The 21,363-nt window shown below is 41.1% G+C and overlaps 1 protein-coding gene across 1 annotated transcript in view; it reads right to left on the reverse strand.

The window, feature by feature from the left end:
• fras1 (Fraser extracellular matrix complex subunit 1) overlaps positions 1 to 21,363 on the reverse strand; it is a 402,098-nt gene that overhangs the window by 216,359 nt on the left and 164,376 nt on the right. Inside the window, exons 12-13 of the mRNA XM_049578302.1 lie at positions 8,252 to 8,395; positions 3,434 to 3,580 (exon numbers count right to left, since the gene is read on the reverse strand). Of these exons, the coding sequence (XP_049434259.1) occupies positions 3,434 to 3,580; positions 8,252 to 8,395 (291 nt within the window). The remainder of the gene's footprint in view (positions 1 to 3,433; positions 3,581 to 8,251; positions 8,396 to 21,363) is intronic.

Below are 21,363 nucleotides of genomic sequence, written 5' to 3' on the forward strand. Positions count from 1 at the left end.
AGGGCTCGGCAGGGATGGAGCACCTGCTACAGCAAGCGAATACACCGACTTGACCAGTGGACTTCACTACAAGCTGATTGGCTGTAAAAACAGGTGACATGCTTTATGTCCTAAAACCAGCCGCCAGCTGAGTTGCAGGTGAGTTGAGCTCAGACGGTCAGTTCACACCGCTGCAACTTTCCTCTGCAGCGTTCTAAAACGGTTTCGTTTCGTCTTGTCACAAATCTTTGGTCTGAACTGGGCTTAAGTCTCTGTAAGACTGCAGACTTTTGATAGTTTATAAAACAAGAATGCATTTGTACGCTGTAGTGTTTAAATCGTGTCTGTGGTTGCGGTCGAATAGTCAAATGTCACAAGGTCAAGAAAAGATGTGAAGGAGAATTCATACAGACTAAGGAAAAGACACCTGACACAATGACCATCTAAAAAGAAATAATATTGTGTCATCTGATCCTGACATAAGCTGTTATCTCCTACTGATCCTCAAACAAATCTATTACTCTCTGACATGTGCCTCCATTATGTGGTGTGGTGTGGTGTTGGTGATTAGACATACTCAGCCAGTGAGCCAAATACTGCTACACTACTTTATTCTGTCTCTTAGACACTTTCATGTAAGAGACAGGAGATTCATTAGGAGGCTTCTCAGTGCAGGACACTCAGGGAAGTCCTCCCTACATGCACTTTAATGACCAGCACTTGCTCCTGCATTGACAGAAGTGCAATCCCAGCTTCCCACTTGTAAATACAGCCCATCTTTTCTTTGGAGCCGAGTCAGAGGTGTTGCTACAGAGAACAGAGCCCAGTTTGCAGCAGTGGTGGCTGAATGTTTTGCTCCTGTGTCATCCCTGCACCCCCTGAGTTTTAACCTTCACTTGCTTTTCAGCATTTTTAAAATGTGCTGGTTGTGCTTCAAACAAAGCTTGAAATTAACTGCTGTCACAGGGACCCAAGACACCCTAAATAAATAAGAGGTGGATTTGACAATACAGCCTTTGTTTTTTAAAAGGGAATTATTTCCTGGCAGAGACTTTCTGTTTTTGTCCTGTGGGTGTGGAGTGATTGACAGGAGGCAGAGAGTGCAGCTTAATGCAGCAGTGATGATATTAAAACACACTCAGCTTTAGTCGAGTGAAATACCAATGAAACAGAAAACTTAAGCCAAAGACAAATTAAGACTCTGGGATTTACAAGTCCATTTAATTTTTCAATTCCAAATCAGTTTTCAAGTGCTAATTGGTTTGCTTAATGTTCTTGGGAGAGACTTTGTGCGCAGACACCAAGGGGGTAAGAGGAAGGATAGGGACACATGTTGGCAGAAATACTGAAGAAAAGAAAAGACTTATTCGTGACAAAATTTTGCAGCACTCCCTGTACCCACTTTAAAAGACAGCAAAACTTAACTTTTCCAAACAATTCTGCGGCAGAGACAGAGCTAACATACAGCTTTCAACCAGCATGCAATAAAAAGGACTTCCTCGGATTTATGGAAGGCAAAGCTACAAAACTGACGCAATAATACTTTGACCCCAGAGAGAGCGCTCTCCAACGTCATGTCATAAAATATTCAGTCCCAATATCCACTCAAAGTTATCCTGCATCAATCCACTGGAATCAAGTCACACAGAGTTTATCTGAAGCACCCGGTGACGCACCAACTGTGGAGCCCCACTGTTAAACTGCTTGTTTGCTGAACTGTGGATGCACTTTCTTCCCCGCTGCCAAGAGTCTGATCTGAAGCCAGTCGACTGAGAGATATTAAGGCTCTGATTTTGATTTCAGAATTTGACTCTCGGCTAATTTTTTTGCAAAGTGTGGGATTAGACAACAGAAGTAGAGCGAATAAAACAAAACAAACAACAATAGGAAAGATTTAAAAAAAAAAAAAAAAAAAGGAGAGAGGAGGTTAAACTGCAGAAACAAACTCATCCATCTGTCTTCACACACATCAGTCAGTTTGCACTCAAACTGGTGCCACGATGGAGGTATCTGTCTGACTGACTCAATGTAACATAGCAACCCCTTCAATTTCCACAAGGATATCCAGCATGATCATATCTTGATGCATATGTTTAAATACCTTTATATTATATAGAATCATTATAGATACATTTTGTAAAAGGTACAAACCCATTGTTCATCCATTCATCATTCACTGACTCTCCATAACAGCTTATCCTGTTCGGGGTCATGGGGGGGGGGGGGGGGGGGGGCTATCACAGGCTGACACATAGAGACAGACAACCATTCACACTCACATTCACACCTACGGACAATTTAGAGTCACCAGTTAACCTGCATGTCTTTGGACTGTGGGAGGAAGCTGGAGCACCTGGAGGAAACCCACGCTGACATGCACACAGACTGCACCCTGTGCCACCACAAAGCATTGTTTTTCTTTAAAAATAGTTTACAGAATACGACATAAGCCCACGTAGAAAAATAAGTTGAAAAACGAAAAAGTAAAAGGTGATATATCAATGAACAAAAAGTGACAAACAGTACTATCAGCATTATGTGGCTTCTAGTAATATCATTGAACATATGTCAAATTAAATGTTCATTATGGAAAATATATTTCCTTTATATAAGTTGTAACATCTATTTAATACCCTTACAAGCGCCTGAATAGAGCATACTTCTCCAAATTAAGATTAACTGTGATAAATGAAGCAGAGTCATCTGAATTAACCTAATCATATTCATCTTAACCCAAATTAAATAAATCTCCGAGAGCAGGGATGGGAAACCTGCAGCTCCAGAGCCACATGCAGCTTTTACATTCTTCAGCTGTAAAAATGTGTAGCCCATAAACTGATTTAAAAAAATGTTTTAACATTTCGTTAACTAAAATTTGCATCATATGTCTTTGGCCTGGCACCTTTTCCCCGAAAAACATCACCAGCGACGACTACAGTAGTCTTGAGTCTTCCTCACAAAGCTAGCTGTGGATTCCAAATCCAAAAAGGGATCTCAGGGGAAAACAGAGAATTCAATAGTGTGTGAACAAATTTGTTAGCTTTCATAGACGATGCTGCAAAGTTAAAATAGCAAATAATCAATAATAGCCCACTGCAGAGTAGTCACCTTGTGCTAAAACATATTAATCAATGCTCATTTAGACCTATTACTGATGCTGATAGGCTAAATTCGACTTAAAAGGCTGTGTTACCTTTATTATGAGGCTCAATTAGTTTTTGATAGTAAAGGTTGCCAAGCCCTATCCAAGAGAAATAAAAGCATTCAAACATTCAACATTCAGCGAGGCTTCCTCACTACTAAAACTTTTCCTGGGAGTTCATCTTTCCCAGTGTTACCCTCCCCAATTTGTGCACCTTGTTAGTGTCTGAATCTGAGCCAAAACACACCACTCTGACCTCCTCAATGGCATCCAGAGGGCGCATAAAGTCACCTGACATCCTGTGATACTCACTGCGACAGTGTGTGTTGTCATGCCGGTAGGAACCAGGAGGACAGAAAGCCAGGCACTCGCTGCTATCAGCGCTGAGCAGGGGCAGCTGGGAGCCACAGGACTGGCAGTCCCACCTGCTGGAACAGGTGGCACAGGATGACTGGCAGGCTGCGGAGGGAGGAGGAGAGGGGGGAGAAAAAGAGTCTGACTGTCAGTCACTTCAGAAATTAATTTTCTCTTCCTATCTGAGCTTCCTTCATGGTTACAGGACTGCCTGTCATAGCTTTGCCCCCTCGTCGTGGAAGGCGAAGCTGCCTGAGAAACTAGATGTGCATTTCATTAAAGGTGAACCCCGAAATCTAACATTCAAACCTGTGGGTAGTTTTAACTCTCTAGCTGCTCAGGCTGGGATGTTTTTACACTGTGGAGGAAAACTCAAGGAAACCCGGGGTATATATCAACCCCTGTGTTGCACACACTCAAGCAAATATATGAAAAAAAAGGGGATAAACAAAATGTCAATCAGCTACATCATTTCCATGCAAGAGAGTGTAACAACATCAGGAGTAAAACAGCTGCAAATTTACCTTCTGCAGCTTCTACTGCTGTAAATACAACTAGAGGAAACAGGAGATTCTGCATGTCGTCGAAATCACCATCACTGCTAGCTCTGAGATTTGCACATTAAGAGTTTTTGCAATTTAAAACAGCATTATATCTGTCTGCAAACCACATGTGTCCCAAACTGCTGTTGGCAACAAAACAAGAGCAAATGAAGTTTCATTGATTTAATCGTTTCACCAGCCAAAAAAACAGAGTTGTCTGAAACCTGCAACATTTATAAAAAACATCTGAGACTAAAGACATCACTGCAGCAAAGAAACTCAAAGATTAAAAAACAGGAATATGGCCTTTAAGATGAATGACTGTATACTGCACAGAGGAAAAAGGAATGCATTGTTTCATTTAAATATTCAGATTAAACACACCCTATAGACTCTTAAAGATTGTTCACTTTGGCAGCCAGACACTGTTTGGTGCAATGTAATCTACTTACAGACATCTCCACAAACAGAATAATGAAACCGGTGCATACGGAATGGGAGAGAAAACACACTGAGGAGACTTCAAATGTTCTTTAATGAGAAATCTCAAGATTACAGAATAAAAAGCAACTAAATCCCCTTTAAACCTCCCACACACCCACTCACACAGAGATAGCAGGGGGGAAAGGAGAGGAAGAAGAGATGTGACAGCAGAGGAAAGAAAGATCAGAATCGCCATCAGGATGAAGATGATGATGGTGATGGAGATTTGAAGGACAAAAGCAGATCTGAAAAAGAGATTGTGAAAGTGACGGATGGAGGTGAAAGGAGAAAACGATGTAAATGTCAAGAAAGGTGAAAAGAAGTCTGAGGGGAAAGGAGGAGAAGGAAGAGGGATGACAAGAGAGATGATCTTATCAACAGGAGTTCAGATGGGCAGCTTTAGTTTCTGTCACCCACATGCACAAAATCAAAAAGTGTAGGAATTAGACTGTGCGGGACTGACAGAGGGAGACTGAGCATGCTGTGCACTACTGGTGGCCATATTGGTTCAAACAAGGATCATCCTCACACACCACTGATGGCTCTGCATCCAGTGCAAAAGAAAATCAGCACTTTCTATGAGAAGCAAATTCCAATTAATGTTGTGAAATACTTCACAAAACTTTTTATTACTCTTGTATAATTTTATATAAATTAAATTAGGGTTTTGCAAAAGTTTCTCCATTCTAATTTATAATCTGCCCTCTACAATCTTGTTCAGTCTTCATAGGTTTTGTCAGTTTTAGAAGTAATTAACTAACAGTACATTTTGTTTAATGGCAGAAAAGCCATTAAAGCAATGCAGATTTTCGCTAAATCATCCAATATCAACATCCAAATTGTCAAGTTCTATAAGTAGGTGTACATCATGTTCTGAACGCTATCACTACTGAGGAACACTGGGGAGTACAAGACTTTAAAAAGTTCCACTTGTTTTTTTCATGACTGTTCATCTCTTGTGATAGCTGCAGCTGCTACTCAGGAAGTTAAGTGTTGACCTGTGTTACAGTTGTGATGTTATTACCATTGTGTCAAAGTCTGTTTTGGTTATTCTTCCAACAGCACTCCACCATGAATCACATCATTCATTTCTGCTTCAAAGCTCAAAATAAAACCAAATCTGTGTAATATGCAAAAGAGGTTAAATGACCATTTGTAATCAGTTTTATAATTTTAATAATAATAATAATAATAATACATTTTATTTATGGAGAGATAGAGCTAGGAGTCATCCGCATAGCAATGAAACTGTATACTGTGTTTTCGAAAAATATGGCCAAGGGGGAGAAGATAGATAATGAAGAGGAGGGGACCAAGGACAGAGCCCTGGGGAACACCGGAGGAGAGGGGAGATGGCTGGGACGTGAAGGATTTTAACTGAATGAACTGAGCGTGGCCAGTGAGATATGATTCAAACCAGTCGAGGGGTGTGTTCGATATTCCAATGGATGTCAGTCTGTCGAGGAGGATGGAGTGGGAGATGGTGTCGATGGCTGCACTCAATGGATAAAAGTTCGGAGTCAGCTGCAATAAGGAGGTCATTGATGATTTTGATAAGGGCTGTTTCTGTGCTGTGGTGAGGACGGAAGCCAGACTGGAACTGTTTGTAGACTGGAAATAGGGTGGCGGTTACTGAAGATGTTGGGATCTGAACCGGATTTCTTGAGAACTGGAATTACTGCAGCAGATTTGAGGGAGGATGGAACACAACCAGAGGGTCTATTTCAAAGTCCAGATGTCAGTTTAAAAACATAAAAAGCCGGAGAGCAGCGGCAGCTACACGCGCCAGCGTCCACTCAGACCGGAAGTTCACCCTTTATTTATATTCTTGAATATATTAACCACATAGCTGTGTCATATTATTTGTAAAGTAACATGGAGTGTGTTTACATGGACATAAATAACCCGCTTTTAGGTTTGAAGATAGCTCAGTGCAGCTCCCAGATCTCCTTGCCTGTCCACCAGACAAAATCCACCTTTTGCATCACCCAACAGATTTTTGCTCACAGCACAAGCTGGGAGTTCCTGTCACTGCCGGCATAGGAGACACCTTAGCACACGTTCCCCGTACTGTGGTGACACAGACCAAGTTGAAAATGGGCAACGTATCCCTTTAAGTTGTTAAGGGATAACACTGGTAAATGTATAATGTAGGGTTTAATATTTCCCGTCCCTCTCATCATCATTGCCTTTTTGTTTTTGTGAACATTACAGGCACCTGCGCAAATAGACCGCAGTAACCAGTAGGGTAAGTAGTATTTTTCATTTATACAGGGAATATAAAATAATCTTAGATATGATTACAGCTGCAATAAGCCTCATAAACAGGTGATTCATGGTCATGTTAACACACTCACTGAGTGTTTATATTGTTGGTGTTTGACTATCTCCCTCATATTGTATTTAATTTAAGTCTGAGTTATATGTTTGGTAACTTCTGTGTTCAGTTGTGCTGCTGCTATCTCTTGCTGTTGGAGATATTTTTGTTCTCAGCGAGGCACTTCCCAGGTTGAACAGACTTAGTATAACACCAGCTACATCGACATACAATCCCCACATTCAGGACCTGAGCACCACTCTTTGTATTTCTAAAGCACAAGTGTGGAAATGCTGTTAAAGATTCAGCCGCTAGCATTAGCAGCTAGGCTTCAGAGTTAATACCTTTATCTGTGCCTGATAGCTTTACGGTGACCGGGCGTTTAGTGTTTACAGCTTCATGAATAGCTGTGGGCAGTAAATGTCTGGCTCACCAGGAGAACAGGTCAATGGGATGCTAGGAATTCAATGCAGTAAAATGCTAAGAAGATTACGCCTGTCGTGGGTCAATGCTCGGTCAAGGTGCTACAGTTGGTTTCCAGTCAGGCAAACGTGACTGTGAACAAGCTCCAACACATACATGAATAAAGGATGAAGAGGAAAATTCAACAGAGTCAGCCCCACACACTTACACACAGACACAATTGCATTACTAAATTTTAATGCTTTGACTCTCAGTATTTCCTGCTGAATGTGGAGCCAAAGGTTCTGCCTCCAATCAGTGGCTGACAAATTAAAGGTTCGCTTCAATCTAGTTCTTCTTAATAATGTTCAATAAATAATTCTGTGCAGAGACAGATGCTGCTTAAAGTTAGAACATGGATTTAACACATACCTGAAACTTTCTTTTCCATAAAAATGCAAACTTTTCTTACTTTACAGTCATCAGAAAGTACAGGAACTAGTGTCCTGTGTCCCAGAGGGGCAATTTGGCTTGCAGGTAGCAGTCAACAAAAGTTAGTTTTAGGTACAATAATTCTATAGAGAAACATAAACTCATAGACACAAATACACAGGCTTGCGCCACTGTGTGAGAATCCCTGCATTAATGCATTGTAACATCATGGCGATGTATTTGCAAAGCACATTTATCTGCAATGTAAAAAGTGAGATCATGTGTTGGGATGAAAAAATTTTGGAGGTCAGTGCTACAGCTTGTGTCTCAGATGACCTCATCCCTTTTACCCATAAGTCCCAGACTCTGCGTGTTAGGCATGTTTCCAGACAGTTTTATTCTGCCTTAGAAAGAGAAAACAATGGTTGAATTCTGTTTACTATCATTATCGTTACGACTATTATTTCCTTTTAAATGTGATGCCATATGTTCTATCTTGTTGCGGGGTTCGTATATGTTTGTGCAACTTATTAGATGTTTAAAATCAATAAACATATTTGCAAAAAATGAAATCATTGTAAGAAAAACGATCGATCCTACCTGCACATACTCGTCCTTCTGCGTAGTAGCCAGCTGGACAGATGGACAGACAGCGGCCAAGATGGAGAAAGGCCTTTGGGTCCCTGCAGCTCTCACATTGGTCGGGAGTCCCCGAGCATGACAGGCAGTCTGCATGGCACTGGACTGGAAAACACACATTTCATTTGTTTAATTTCGAGATGCGTAAAAATAAGTACAACATGTTTGCATCCAAGGCAAAAATCGGAATATTGAATGGTAGGGCTGCCCGCTGAAAGTCAGAGATTCCAATCAGCAGTCAAAGACCCCTCAGTTGACTGAGATAGCTCCAAGTCGAGCAATTGTCTCCTTTTTTTTGCTTGTCTTTGTGCTGTGCAGCATACTTCTGAGGACACTTTGGTTCTTGGATTCTGCTGCAGAGTGAGCACTCTGACTTTTACACTACTCTTTGGTACAGTCAGCTGCAGAGGTGATGCAGCGGCACAGAGGAGGAGAAACTTTACACCGTAAGGCTCAGATATAACATTATCTTCTCTCCTCTGCTTGGAAGTGGTGAATTTACAGCTGACAGACACGTAGCACGACACAGTCTCTGGCTTTTATTTGCTATGTAGTGCCGGCAAAAAATTTTGTTGCACATTTCAGATCCGTTGTTTGCCACGTAATCTTGTTTACTATATTACATGAATGCCGTTGTCACACGGAGCGTCCTGCTGGGCCTCATTCAAACTTTATAACTGTATATGGAAAAAACAAGTTGTAGAATATTTGTATAAAGTTGGGTACAGCCCTAGAGAAAAGATAAAATATGCATAACTACAACACACACACACACACACACACACACACACACACACACACATTCAATTTCATGCTAATTTTATTCTATACATCTGAACAGACACTGTTGATGGCACTTGAAGACTTGAAGTTTCACTCTCTCTTACTCAATGACACACACTTTCTGACATTTAATTTTATGCAAATTCCGTCAATCAGATTTGGCTCTGCACTGAAACTCAGTTAGCAGAGGCAGATGGATTTAATTTTGCAATACCACACACACACACACACACACACACACACACACAGAGTAAATTAAATTTTTTTAACAAATTCCATCCACTACATTAGGTTCTACAGTCAGACTGTGTCAGTGGTGCTAGAGAAGTTTCACTGTGTAAAATGTGCCCTGTGGGGAGTTTCTGAGTACATCCACTACTGTCTGCCAACAACTCCACTGGTGCATTTTGTGATGAGGTGTCTAAGTGCTTCCCCTGCCCACACTGGTTCCCAGTTGGTCCGACATTTCACCAACAACTTGTGAGCACAGGCTCGTTTCTTTAATGTGTCGACCAACTGCACTTTAAAGTCATTATGCACTGAGTAGGCCGGTGTGTAAACATTTTCTTCATTACCTAAATCATAGATTACTGCAACTGGAAAGCACCTTAATGCTGCTTATATGCTCGCCTGCTGGGAACAGCTGCTATTGACAGTAACTATTATTTCACTCACTGTTATTATGACAGTTATTTCTGTAACTCCGCTTACAACAAACTGTGTCAGTCTCAACCATGCTTGTTTATTTTTTCTGTTGCTATGCTTTACTTCTACAGGAAGACAATGTCCCCATTCTTAACCCTGCTCCAGAGCTCTGATTGTGTGCCACAAATGTGAGTAAATTAAGAGACAAAGTAGGCCTATATTTAGAAACAAAGGCACCAACATCAATCACATTCTGACGTTTTGAAAAGTCTCCTGACAATTTAACAAGAAAAAACTACAATTATTGCACTATAGCAAACCAGTCTGAGTCCTGCTGTGTCCAGAAATAATCTGATGACACAGCTATTGCGGTATGTATCAGGGACGGGCAGGAAGCAGAGCACAGGGAGCTGGTGAGAGCCTTCAGTTGCTCGAGTGAGAAGAACTGCCTTCTTTTAAACACTTCCAAGATGAAGGAGATGGTCGTGGGCCTGCCCAGCTCTAAGCCCTCCGCCCTCCGGCCAGTCAACATACAAGGGGAGGACACTGAGGTGGTGCAAACACACAAATACCTGGGTGTGTACTTGGACAATACACGGGACTGGTATCTATCTATCTATCTATCTATCTATAGCCAAAACATGTTTTATGAGGTCACACTGACCTTGACCTTTGACCTTAAACCGCCAAAATCTAATCGGTTTATTGTGAGTCAAAGTGAACGTTGTGTCAAATTTTAAGACATGCCCTTGATGTGTTCCTGAGATATCATATTTATAAGAATGAGATGGATGCAAGGTCTTGGTGACACTGACCTTTGAACACAAAAATGTAATCAGTACATCCTTGAGTCCAAGAGGACGTCTGTGTCAAATCTAAAGAAATTCTCTCAAGGTGTTCTTAATACATCGTATCCACAAGAATGAGACAAACAAGGTAACAGTGACCTTGACCTTTGACCTCTGGCCATGAAAATCAAATGAGTTCATTGTTTAGTCCAACGAAATGTTTATACCAAATTTAAAGAAATTCCTTCGAGGCGTTCTTGAGATATCATGTTCACAAGAATAAGACAAATGAGGTCACAGTGACCTAGATCTTTGAATTGTGACCACTGAAACGTAAACACGTCACCCCTGAGTCCAACTGGATGTTTGTGCCAAATTTGAAGAAACTTTCTTCAAGGTGTTCTTGATATATCGTCTTTACAAGAATGAGACAAACAAGGTCACAGTGACCTTGACCTTTGAATTATGACAACCAAAACACAATAACTTCATCCCTAAGTCCAAGTGGATATTTGTGCTAAATTTGAAGAAATTCTCTCAAGGTGTACTTGATATATCGTGTCCAAAAGAACGACACAAACAAGGTCACGGTGACCTTGAACTTTGAATTATGACAAGCAAAACAAAATTACTTCATCCCTAAGTCCAAGTGGATGTTTGTGCTAAATTTGAAGAAATTCTCTTCAAGTTGTTCTTGATATATCGTCTTTACAAGAATAAGACAAACAAGGTCACAGTGACCTTGACCTTTGAATTATGACCACCAAAACACAATAACTTCATCTCGAAGTCCAAGTGGATGTTTGTGCTAAATTTGAAGAAATTCTCTTCAAGTTGTTCTTGATATATAGTCTTTACAAGAATAAGACAAACAGGGTCACAGTGACCTTGACCTTTGAATTATGACCACTAAAACACAATAACTTCATCTCGAAGTCCAAGTGGATGTTTGTGCTAAATTTGAAGAAATTATCTCACGGCGTTCTTGATATATCTTGTCCAAAAGAATGAGACCAAACAAGGTCACAGTAAACTTGACCTTTGAATTATGATGACCAAAATGCCATAACTTTATCCTTGAGTCAAAGTGGACGTTTGTGCTAAATTTGAGGCAATTCCCTAAGGGCATTCTTGAGACATTGCGTGCACGAGAATAGGACAGACAGACAGACAGACAGACAGATGGACAACCCAAAGCCATAATACCACTGGCCACGGCTATCACCAGCGTGGAGGCATAAAAATGCCCACAAAAGCTCACTGTTACAGCACAGTTACTGCAAACTGCACTTAGCAGTAACTACTGTGTTGACATACGTTCATTAAGAAGTAACCTACAAGCAGTGCAGTACTCAGATATTTTTCTTAAGTAAAAGTAACAGTACTACATAGTACAAAAAAAAACTCCTTTTTACAAGCACTGTTAAAGAAAGTCCTGAATTCAAAATCTTACTTAGTCAAAAGTCGAGTCAAATGAAACACATAAACATGAACACTGTGGGTAAACATCTCATAGTGCTGGGATTCTTTTGATGACTTTCCATAACTAAGTCCGAGCACTTGTGACCTAAAAACATTATTCCTTCTGGGTTTGTTAAAGTTGTTTTTATATTTTCCAACTAAGGAGAGTTGTGAGGGCGTAAACAGTCTGTTCTCCTCCAGCTGACTGCGGGGAACAGCAGCTGAAATCCATCCTTAAATACAATTAATGTATGAAACAAGTTGGGAGGAAAAACATCACAATCCTGCACGGTGACCCACTCGCCAAAGTGTCCGATATCCTCTGGGGTCTTTCAGAAATTAACTGGCTTTTCAAAATCTGAAATACATCTCACAAATTAAAAATGTCATTTTGGAAACTCCCACAACTCCCTCACAAAAACCCTGTCAGCATCTGGTGTGACAGAATCGCGGTTTGACAGCAATAACACTGTCATATCTGGATGGCGGAACAAGCAAATGCACGCAGCCTCTTGTCAAACAATATGTGTGGCTGCTTGCACATGATTGCAGTGTGATTGCTCCATTCATTATGTGAATGCACAGAGTAAATACAGTGCTCGCTGCTTGGAAAAATGTGACAGAGGGATCTGATTAATGAGGAGAAGGGGAAGGAAAAATAGAACAGAACAAAAAAGGAGGAGACTTACAGGAGAAAACACTAGAGAGACTGTGAGGGGGAAAAGGTGGTAAAAAAAAAAAAAAAAGTGGAAGAGAACATGAGAAAGATGGAGGTGAGACTTTAACCTTAATGGCCAATAAGACTGTCAGTAAGCCAGAACATACTGTTCTAAGTATCTCCATCTCTCTTTTTCCCCACTCCACCACCTCTCGTTATTCTCTTTCTCTGTCTTCTTTCTCCTTTACGGCTTCATTTTCTCCCTCTTATCCATTTTCTTTTCATCTGCCACTCATTCTCACTTCTTGACCCTACTTTTCATCCTGCCATCTTCTCTCTGACTTAGAAAAACTGGACCTGTGTGCAAAAATAAGAGAGTGTGGGGGGGAGGAAGTAGAGTGGAAAAGTTGGGAGATTGAGATACTTTAGCGCTATATGTTCCGGCCCACTGACAGGCTTATTGGCTAATACATATATTAGTCAAGTGTTTATCTCTCCATTCAGCTGTGGCCAATGCGTCAGCTAGCGGAAATGCACCAATCTCCTGTATATATTCTGGGATCCACTGTGGAGGTCTCTCATCTGTCCCGAGCTCTCTCTGCAAACAATTCAGTCCTGAATGTTAAACAGTGGAAACAAATGAGTGTATCTGAATGCAAAACTCCACCTGAATAGCTACAAGATCATTTCATGTTTGCTTTGACAGCTGAGGAGTGAACCAGAATTGGATTTTTCCCTCTTGAGGATAGAGACACATTTACAGCACAAGTTCAGCAATCACACGCTTTGCTACAAGCCGTTGTTTACAGACGACTGCCTTGACACACGCACACTGTACTTTAATTTCCTCACAAGCATAGTGAGCCAGAATCCCTGAAGCACAAAATTAAAAACTACAGCTGTGATTAACAGCAGCGTTGTATGAAAACAACTGATCCAGAGGTGTGGATCCAGGCGCGATTAACTGCACAGCTCCACCTGATTATGACAAACACCTGATGAGAAATTCTTCTCTGTGGGAAAACTGCAGATGTGTTAATACTTGGCATCCTGCATCATTAGAAAAGGATAAGGGAGAAAAAAAAGCACCTGCCAATTTGACTGTTAGCACCAGTTTGACCTCCAACTGAGACTGGCTACCTGCCACAGTCGCTCAGAGACCAAGCCAACTTACCAACCACTGCCAACATTTACCAATTCAAGGTAATTTCACACCCTGATTCCCACTAAAAAGGCACTGCACCATTCAGTAATTCACCCATGCAGGCTGCTGCCAAATGTTCAATCATGAAACTCTTTATTTGAGACAATAAAGCCTCAAAGAGGAACAAAATCATTCAATTCCTCCAAACTTTGTTGATTAAAATTGATGAAATAATGGTGAGGGGATTAAGAGACTTAACTATGTGCTCCACTCTAAACAGTGTGTGTTGGATCTGGTTACAGATGCACGCATTGTAGGATGTTTTGGCCCGAATTTATCAAAGATCTTAGAATCCCTCCTGAAAACTACACTGATAGTTAATCTAAAAACAGTCCGACCTCACAGAAAGACTTGGGAGTTACTCATGAAACTACTTCTTGGAGAGAGCACGATGCTCATAGTTGAAAGTAGAAAATACACTCACCCTCCACTTTATTAGGTACACCTGTTCAACTGTTCCTTAACGCAAAAAGCTAATCAGTTAATACCCTGGCAGCAACTCAGTGCATTTAGTCATGTAGACATGGTGAAGACGAGCTGCTGAAGTTTAAACGGAGCATCAGAATGATGAAGAAAGGTGATTTAAGTGATTTTGAGCATGGCATGGTTGTTGGTGCCAGACGGGCTGGTCTGAGTATTTACTGGGATTTTCAGCACAACCATCTCTAGGGTTTACAGAGGATGGTCCCAAAAAGAGAAAATATCCAGTGAGGCAACAGGAAGTCAAATAAGCACTGGTTCCAACCAAGGTGTGCAGAAGAGCATCTCTGAAGCAACAACACCTTGTCCAACCTTGAAGCAGATGGGCAGCAGCAGAAGACCACACCAGGTGCCACTCCTGTCAGCTAACAACAGGAAACTGAGGCTACAATTCACACGGGTTTTCTCACCAAAACTGGACAATAGAAGATTGGAAAAACCATGTCAGTGTCATGTCACCATGTCATGACAACCATGTCACAAAGCTCAGATCATCTCAGACATGACAATGAGTTCACTGTACTCCAATGGCCTCCACAGTCACCAGATCTCAGTCTGCTATCATGTGCTATCATGTCAATATGGACCAAAATCTCTGAGGAAGGTTTCCAGCACCTTGCTGAAACTATGCCATGTCGGAACTAGCAAGGTGTACCTAATAAAGTGGCCGGTGAGTGTATAATGATGATCTTGTACAAGTACAAGTAGTAATACCACAGTGGTCTGGTACAAGTAAAAGTCATGCTTTTCAAATCCTTACCAAAGTAAAAATACTACTAGCAAATATTAGCATCAAAATATACTCAAAGTAGCAAAAGTAAAAGTACTTATAATGCAGAACGGCCCATTTTAGAATAATAAATATGATATGATTTGATTAAAATGATTACGTCATTAATGTGTTCATTAGTCTTTTAGTATCTCAACTTATAATTACATATCATAACATATTTCTTTATGATCTTTTGTACTGTTAATCAGAATATGCAAAAAAAAACTAAAGAATCGTACTTAAGTCCAGTACTTGAGTAAATGTTGTCAGCGACCTTCCACCACTGTGTAGCTCATCTGATAGCTGTGGTTTTGAGATAAATTGAGATGCAGAAAGTAGCACCACTTTCTTCCTGTGCAGCGGCCAAGTAACCGACACGATGCCAAAACTAATAAACAGCTTCAATCTCACAATTAGACAAATAAATCATTTGCAGGGCAGACTGTAAGTAAACACTGGCAAGCCACTGCCTCCAAAATAAATGTACTGTATATACAAATTAAAAGATTAGGAATTTAAGTACGTCTGCCTAAGACATCGATTTTCAGCGCATCATTTAACAACACAACAGAGCTGTATACAACTGTTATTCTGTGATTTTATTCTGAGTGTTGGGGAAATGAATACATCTGCACATTTTATGAGCTGCTGTTAGAGTCAGACTTGATGTATTATTGCCAGAGCTGTTGCTTGTGTCAGACACAAATAATCACTGTGACAAAGCTGTATTTTCCCAGATGCCAAGATACATTAGGTTGCGAGGTCTTTGGAGGAGTAATGATTGCATCCTGCAGAAATTCAGTCAATTTTTTTTCGTCAAAACATCATCTTTACATGACTCCGCTGTTCTCCAAATTTCTCTCTCTCGTGTGTGTGCGATATAATATTGTATTAGGATGCCTCTGGAGTCATTTCCTCCATTAAGAAAGTTGATTAAACATTTTACCTTATCTATAAAGTGGAATCAAACATGCAATACTTCAAGTCCCTTATCTACTATTACACTGATATATGTATTAGTACAATATGACTATTGTCTATATATCATATCAAAAGACTAATTTGGGTCACACTCTGGCAGAGATGAACTGTACGTGCAAGCAGAAGGCTCATATCTATAGCCATTCCCACGAGACCTAAACGCAGCATGACTCTTGGCTACGGCCCTCGGGTGCGAACTGCCCAATGAGAGGAGAGGCTGCTGACCTCTGGGCCTACAGACAGCCATGATTAATAGGCTTAACGGAAGATTTAAGGTTCAGGTTATAAAAGAAAAAGGGAAAGAGTGAATGGTTTTTCTTTTTTCTAATTTTAGCTGCAAACTAAACACAGTTGGTAAATTCACGGCCAGGCGGACAAACTAATGCAGAGTGAAAACACATGGCCCTGCGTCGATACATAAATGTAAAGTGAAGTGGGTAAATCATGTTTAAATCATCCAAGCATGTATGCATAATGTGGGGTGTTAAAACCATTACTGTGCACACATACATCCATTAACACACACAAGTTGTGAGGTGATGACAGGTGCAAGTGCAGCATAACGTGAAATCACACAAACATGTTTGAATTATTCACACGTGATAATCACTGTGAATGCATGTACAGTAAAACACACAATTAGACCATGTATTCACCCAGACAGACAGTTTCTCCACACTGTACTTAACCTCTCTATAACACACTTATTAACAGGGAACACGTATACAGGACGAACAGGATGTATCGAGACGGTGTAAATGATGCCTTCTATTTCCAGCTCCAACATGTTTTCTCTCCAACATCATTTTTACACCTATACATAAACATGTACAGTACAGGCCAAAAGTTTGGACACACCTTCTCATTCAATGCTTTTTCTTTATTTTCATGACTATTTACATTGTAGATTCTCACTGAAGGCATCAAAACTATGAATGAACACATGTGGAGTTATGTACTTAACAAAAAAAGGTGAAATAACTGAAAACATGTTTTATATTCTAGTTTCTTCAAAATAGCCACCCTTTGCTCTGATTACTGCTTTGCACACTCTTGGCATTCTCTCCATGAGCTTCAAGAGGTAGTCACCTGAAATGGTTTTCCAACAGTCTTGAAGGAGTTCCCAGAGGTGTTTAGCACTTGTTGGCCCCTTTGCCTTCACTCTGCGGTCCAGCTCACCCCAAACCATCTCCATTGGGTTCAGGTCCGGTGACTGTGGAGGCCAGGTCATCTGCCGCAGCACTCCATCACTCTCCTTCTTGGTCAAATAGCCCTTACACAGCCTGGAGGTGTGTTTGGGGTCATTGTCCTGTTGAAAAATAAATGATCGTCCAACTAAACGCAAACCGGATGGGATGGCATGTCGCTGCAGGATGCTGTGGTAGCCATGCTGGTTCAGTGTGCCTTCAATTTTGAATAAATCCCCAACAGTGTCACCAGCAAAACACCCCCACACCATCACACCTCCTCCTCCATGCTTCACAGTGGGAACCAGGCATGTGGAATCCATCCGTTCACCTTTTCTGCGTCTCACAAAGACACGGCGGTTGGAAGCAAAGATCTCAAATTTGGACTCATCAGACCAAAGCACAGATTTCCACTGGTCTAATGTCCATTCCTTGTGTTTCTTGGCCCAAACAAATCTCTTCTGCTTGTTGCCTCTCCTTAGCAGTGGTTTCCTAGCAGCTATTTGACCATGAAGGCCTGATTCGTCTCCTCTTAACAGTTGTTCTAGAGATGGGTCTGCTGCTAGAACTCTGTGTGGCATTCATCTGGTCTCTGATCTGAGCTGCTGTTAACTTGCGATTTCTGAGGCTGGTGACTCGGATGAACTTATCCTCAGAAGCAGAGGTGACTCTTGGTCTTCCTTTCCTGGGTCGGTCCTCATGTGTGCCAGTTTCGTTGTAGCACTTGATGGTTTTTGCGACTCCACTTGGGGACACATTTAAAGTTTTTGCAATTTTCCGGACTGACTGACCTTCATTTCTTAAAGTAATGATGGCCACTCGTTTTTCTTTAGTTAGCTGATTGGTTCTTGCCATAATATGAATTTTAACAGTTGTCCAATAGGGCTGTCGGCTGTGTATTAACCTGACTTCTGCACAACACAACTGATGGTCCCAACCCCATTGATAAAGCAAGAAATTCCACTAATTAACCCTGATAAGGCACACCTGTGAAGTGGAAACCATTTCAGGTGACTACCTCTTGAAGCTCATGGAGAGAATGCCAAGAGTGTGCAAAGCAGTAATCAGAGCAAAGGGTGGCTATTTTGAAGAAACTAGAATATAAAACATGTTTTCAGTTATTTCACCTTTTTTTGTTAAGTACATAACTCCACATGTGTTCATTCATAGCTTTGATGCCTTCAGTGAGAATCTACAATGTAAATAGTCATGAAAATAAAGAAAACGCATTGAATGAGAAGGTGTGTCCAAACTTTTGGCCTGTACTGTATGTATATACAGTGTACAGTACATAGAGACAGACAGAGAGAAGAGGGGGTTGATAAAGATAGAAGAGAGAAAGAGGCAAATAGAGTGAGAAATAAATAAAAAGAGAAAGAAAAGTTTGAAGGTGAACAGGGAGTAATCGATGGTGTGAACTTTTCTGCAAAGAGTTAGGGAGAAGATTCTTGAATGTGTTTTAAGCCGAAGGAAAGATACAAAATAAAAAAAGGCTAATCGAAAAGCACGCAGGTGTTCTCTGCAGGCCTAAGGGAAAAAGTAAAGATTAAAATATCTGAAAGTAAGTGGTTTAGTCTAGTGGGAGTTGGGCCCTCTTTCTAAAAGGTCACCAGATAAATCTAAGCAATGATTAATGGGGGAGGGAAGACAGGAAACAAAAAGTTGTGACATGTAATCTTGAAATCTTGAAACCATTTGAGAAGTTTGGAGGGGAAATGTCAGTTTGGTGGAACAGGTAACAACTCACAGACATCTGAAACTTAAAAAGAAACTGTTCTTATCAAACAATCAGTTGTTTCATCCTTAACAATGTACTGTGTTTTATACCCTGACCCCTATCACAGACTTATATCTGAAAAATTACCTTCGCTGTCAAATAAATGCAACCGAATAAAAAGTAGTAGCATGAAATGAAAATACACAAGTACAGTACTTCAGTAAATGTACGAAGTTACTTTCCACTTTCTCTAAAATCAAATTAACTGGCTCACAATCTGGAGGCTAATGTGCATTTTAGTGAAAGCAGCTCAGTAGCTAGCTGGTTAGCTTTGCCTTACCACTGTTGAAGACTAACGCAGAGGCCACACTGCCTGTGTGAGCAGTGCATGACCGCAACCTTGCTGAACTGCTGCGGCTCATAAGGTCGCAGTGTTCACACAGCGAGTGTTGCTGCTGCGGTGCTGCTGCAGAGCTGCTATAACTACGGTTTTCCATAAATAGAAAGCCGGTACTCTGGTCTTTTATGGAGCCATGCAATCCACCGCATTGTCAACAACATGGTCATGCAAATATATCACAATAAAAAACCTGATGTTAATAAATGCAGGGCTTCTGTCCACTGAAAAGTTGTCAGAGGGCTTTTATTTTGAAACAAAAACAGGAAACATTAAGTTTCAGAAATGAATATGTTTTTCGTGTCTGTGACAGATAAAGACATGGAAACTGTAGTGAAAGGTGGTATAATGCCAATGTGATTATCAAAAGATCATTTCCACAGTCTACTTTTGCTGAAAACCACTCGTCATGCAGAAAAAAATAGGCGAGATTCTTATTCTCTAGCTGTTCCACACCTGAGCAGTGCTGCTCACATGGGCAGTGTGGCTGCTCTAACCTGTCACAGGCACTTAAAACAAAAAGCACAAGAGATTCCACAATGCACATGGGCTGCTCACACAGGCAGTGTGGCCCGGGCATAAAGGACAACCAAATATTTTTTTCAAATAAAGCACAATGTAAATTCAATTAGGAAGACTTCCTTTATGCTTCCTTCATTCACAATTCTCTCCATCCCATTCCCACTATCTCCTGTAATCAGCTGATTATGGATGATCGCTCTTCTAGTTAACTAATTAAACTGCGCCACAATATCTCCACCAATCACGTTGCTACTGTCAACGTTTAAATCAGGCAGAATCATCATGCCATCCTCCACCATATTCACCTCCTGTCATAATATCCAGAGCCCAGGACCAGCTCATCAAAAGCCCACTCCTGTTCACATCATCACTCATCTCATCACCACCACCACTACCATCACCAGCATCTACACCCTTCCCACTCTCCTAAAGAATATATGCCATCACAATGGAGTCAGAGACTTTTCATATATCTCATTCTTACATGCACATGTAAATAAATATTCTTTTCACTCAGGACGAGTGTCTCCTGATTGAAATACCGACAACATTACCATGATCTCTGACACAACAAATGATGCAGCATCTATTTTGGTTTTAGTCATCAGAATCAGAATCATGCGTTTGTTGCTCAATGAAATAGATGTAAATAAATGTTTGTAAATAAATTTATTTTGAAAAACACTGAATGCATCTAATGAGCAGACACTGTACACTGTCTTCTAGATAGAGCTTAGATCCTCTGCCCGAGCCCGAACCAAACCCGGACCTGACCCAACCCAACCCGTGGGCCGGGTCAGGCCTTAATTTCCCGCCACCATCCTCAGGCTCAGACGAGTCGGGCTCCTCATAATAGACCTAGGATATGGAACCAACTACTTATCACACCCTGGGGGGGTTAGGGGTTAAGGGTTGACGGTGCCACTGACCACGCACATGTGAGTTGTCGATGATGACAACGTGTGTGTCGGTTTCATCGAGTGTACCAAGTGCAGCACGATGCTGGTACATGACAGCAAAAAGACGGGGACCTCGACACTTAAGAGGCACGTGACGAAGGCTTGCCATGGAAAGGAAGATGAAAGTCAGCCTTCAACGTTCACGTTCGTATCCGGGCTGGGCTCGGACAGAACATGCACGGGCTCGGGCTGGATTTTTTGGGCCTGATCTAAGCTCTAGTTCTAGACCGGCTACAACAGATGCACCCAGGATACCTAGCACATAATATGTAGATGTGAAAGTCCACTGACCAAGCGGCAATATATAATGAGCTGGGAGTGAGAATGTGTTGAAAAGCACATTGCTTATGGTTACGGGAACATTGTTGTCATGGTTAAATATTAGTTGTGTTAACTGGGACTTCTAGTATAACAGGAGATGGAGGAAATGAAGCATCCAGACTCTTAGTTTTTGCTGCACCACATGAACACCTCACTAAATTCAGCTTTGGGACTCTAAACCTGCCATCACCAGAACAA

This window comes from Epinephelus fuscoguttatus, linkage group LG6 (assembly GCF_011397635.1).
Source record: "Epinephelus fuscoguttatus linkage group LG6, E.fuscoguttatus.final_Chr_v1".
Lineage (NCBI taxonomy): Eukaryota > Metazoa > Chordata > Actinopteri > Perciformes > Serranidae > Epinephelus > Epinephelus fuscoguttatus.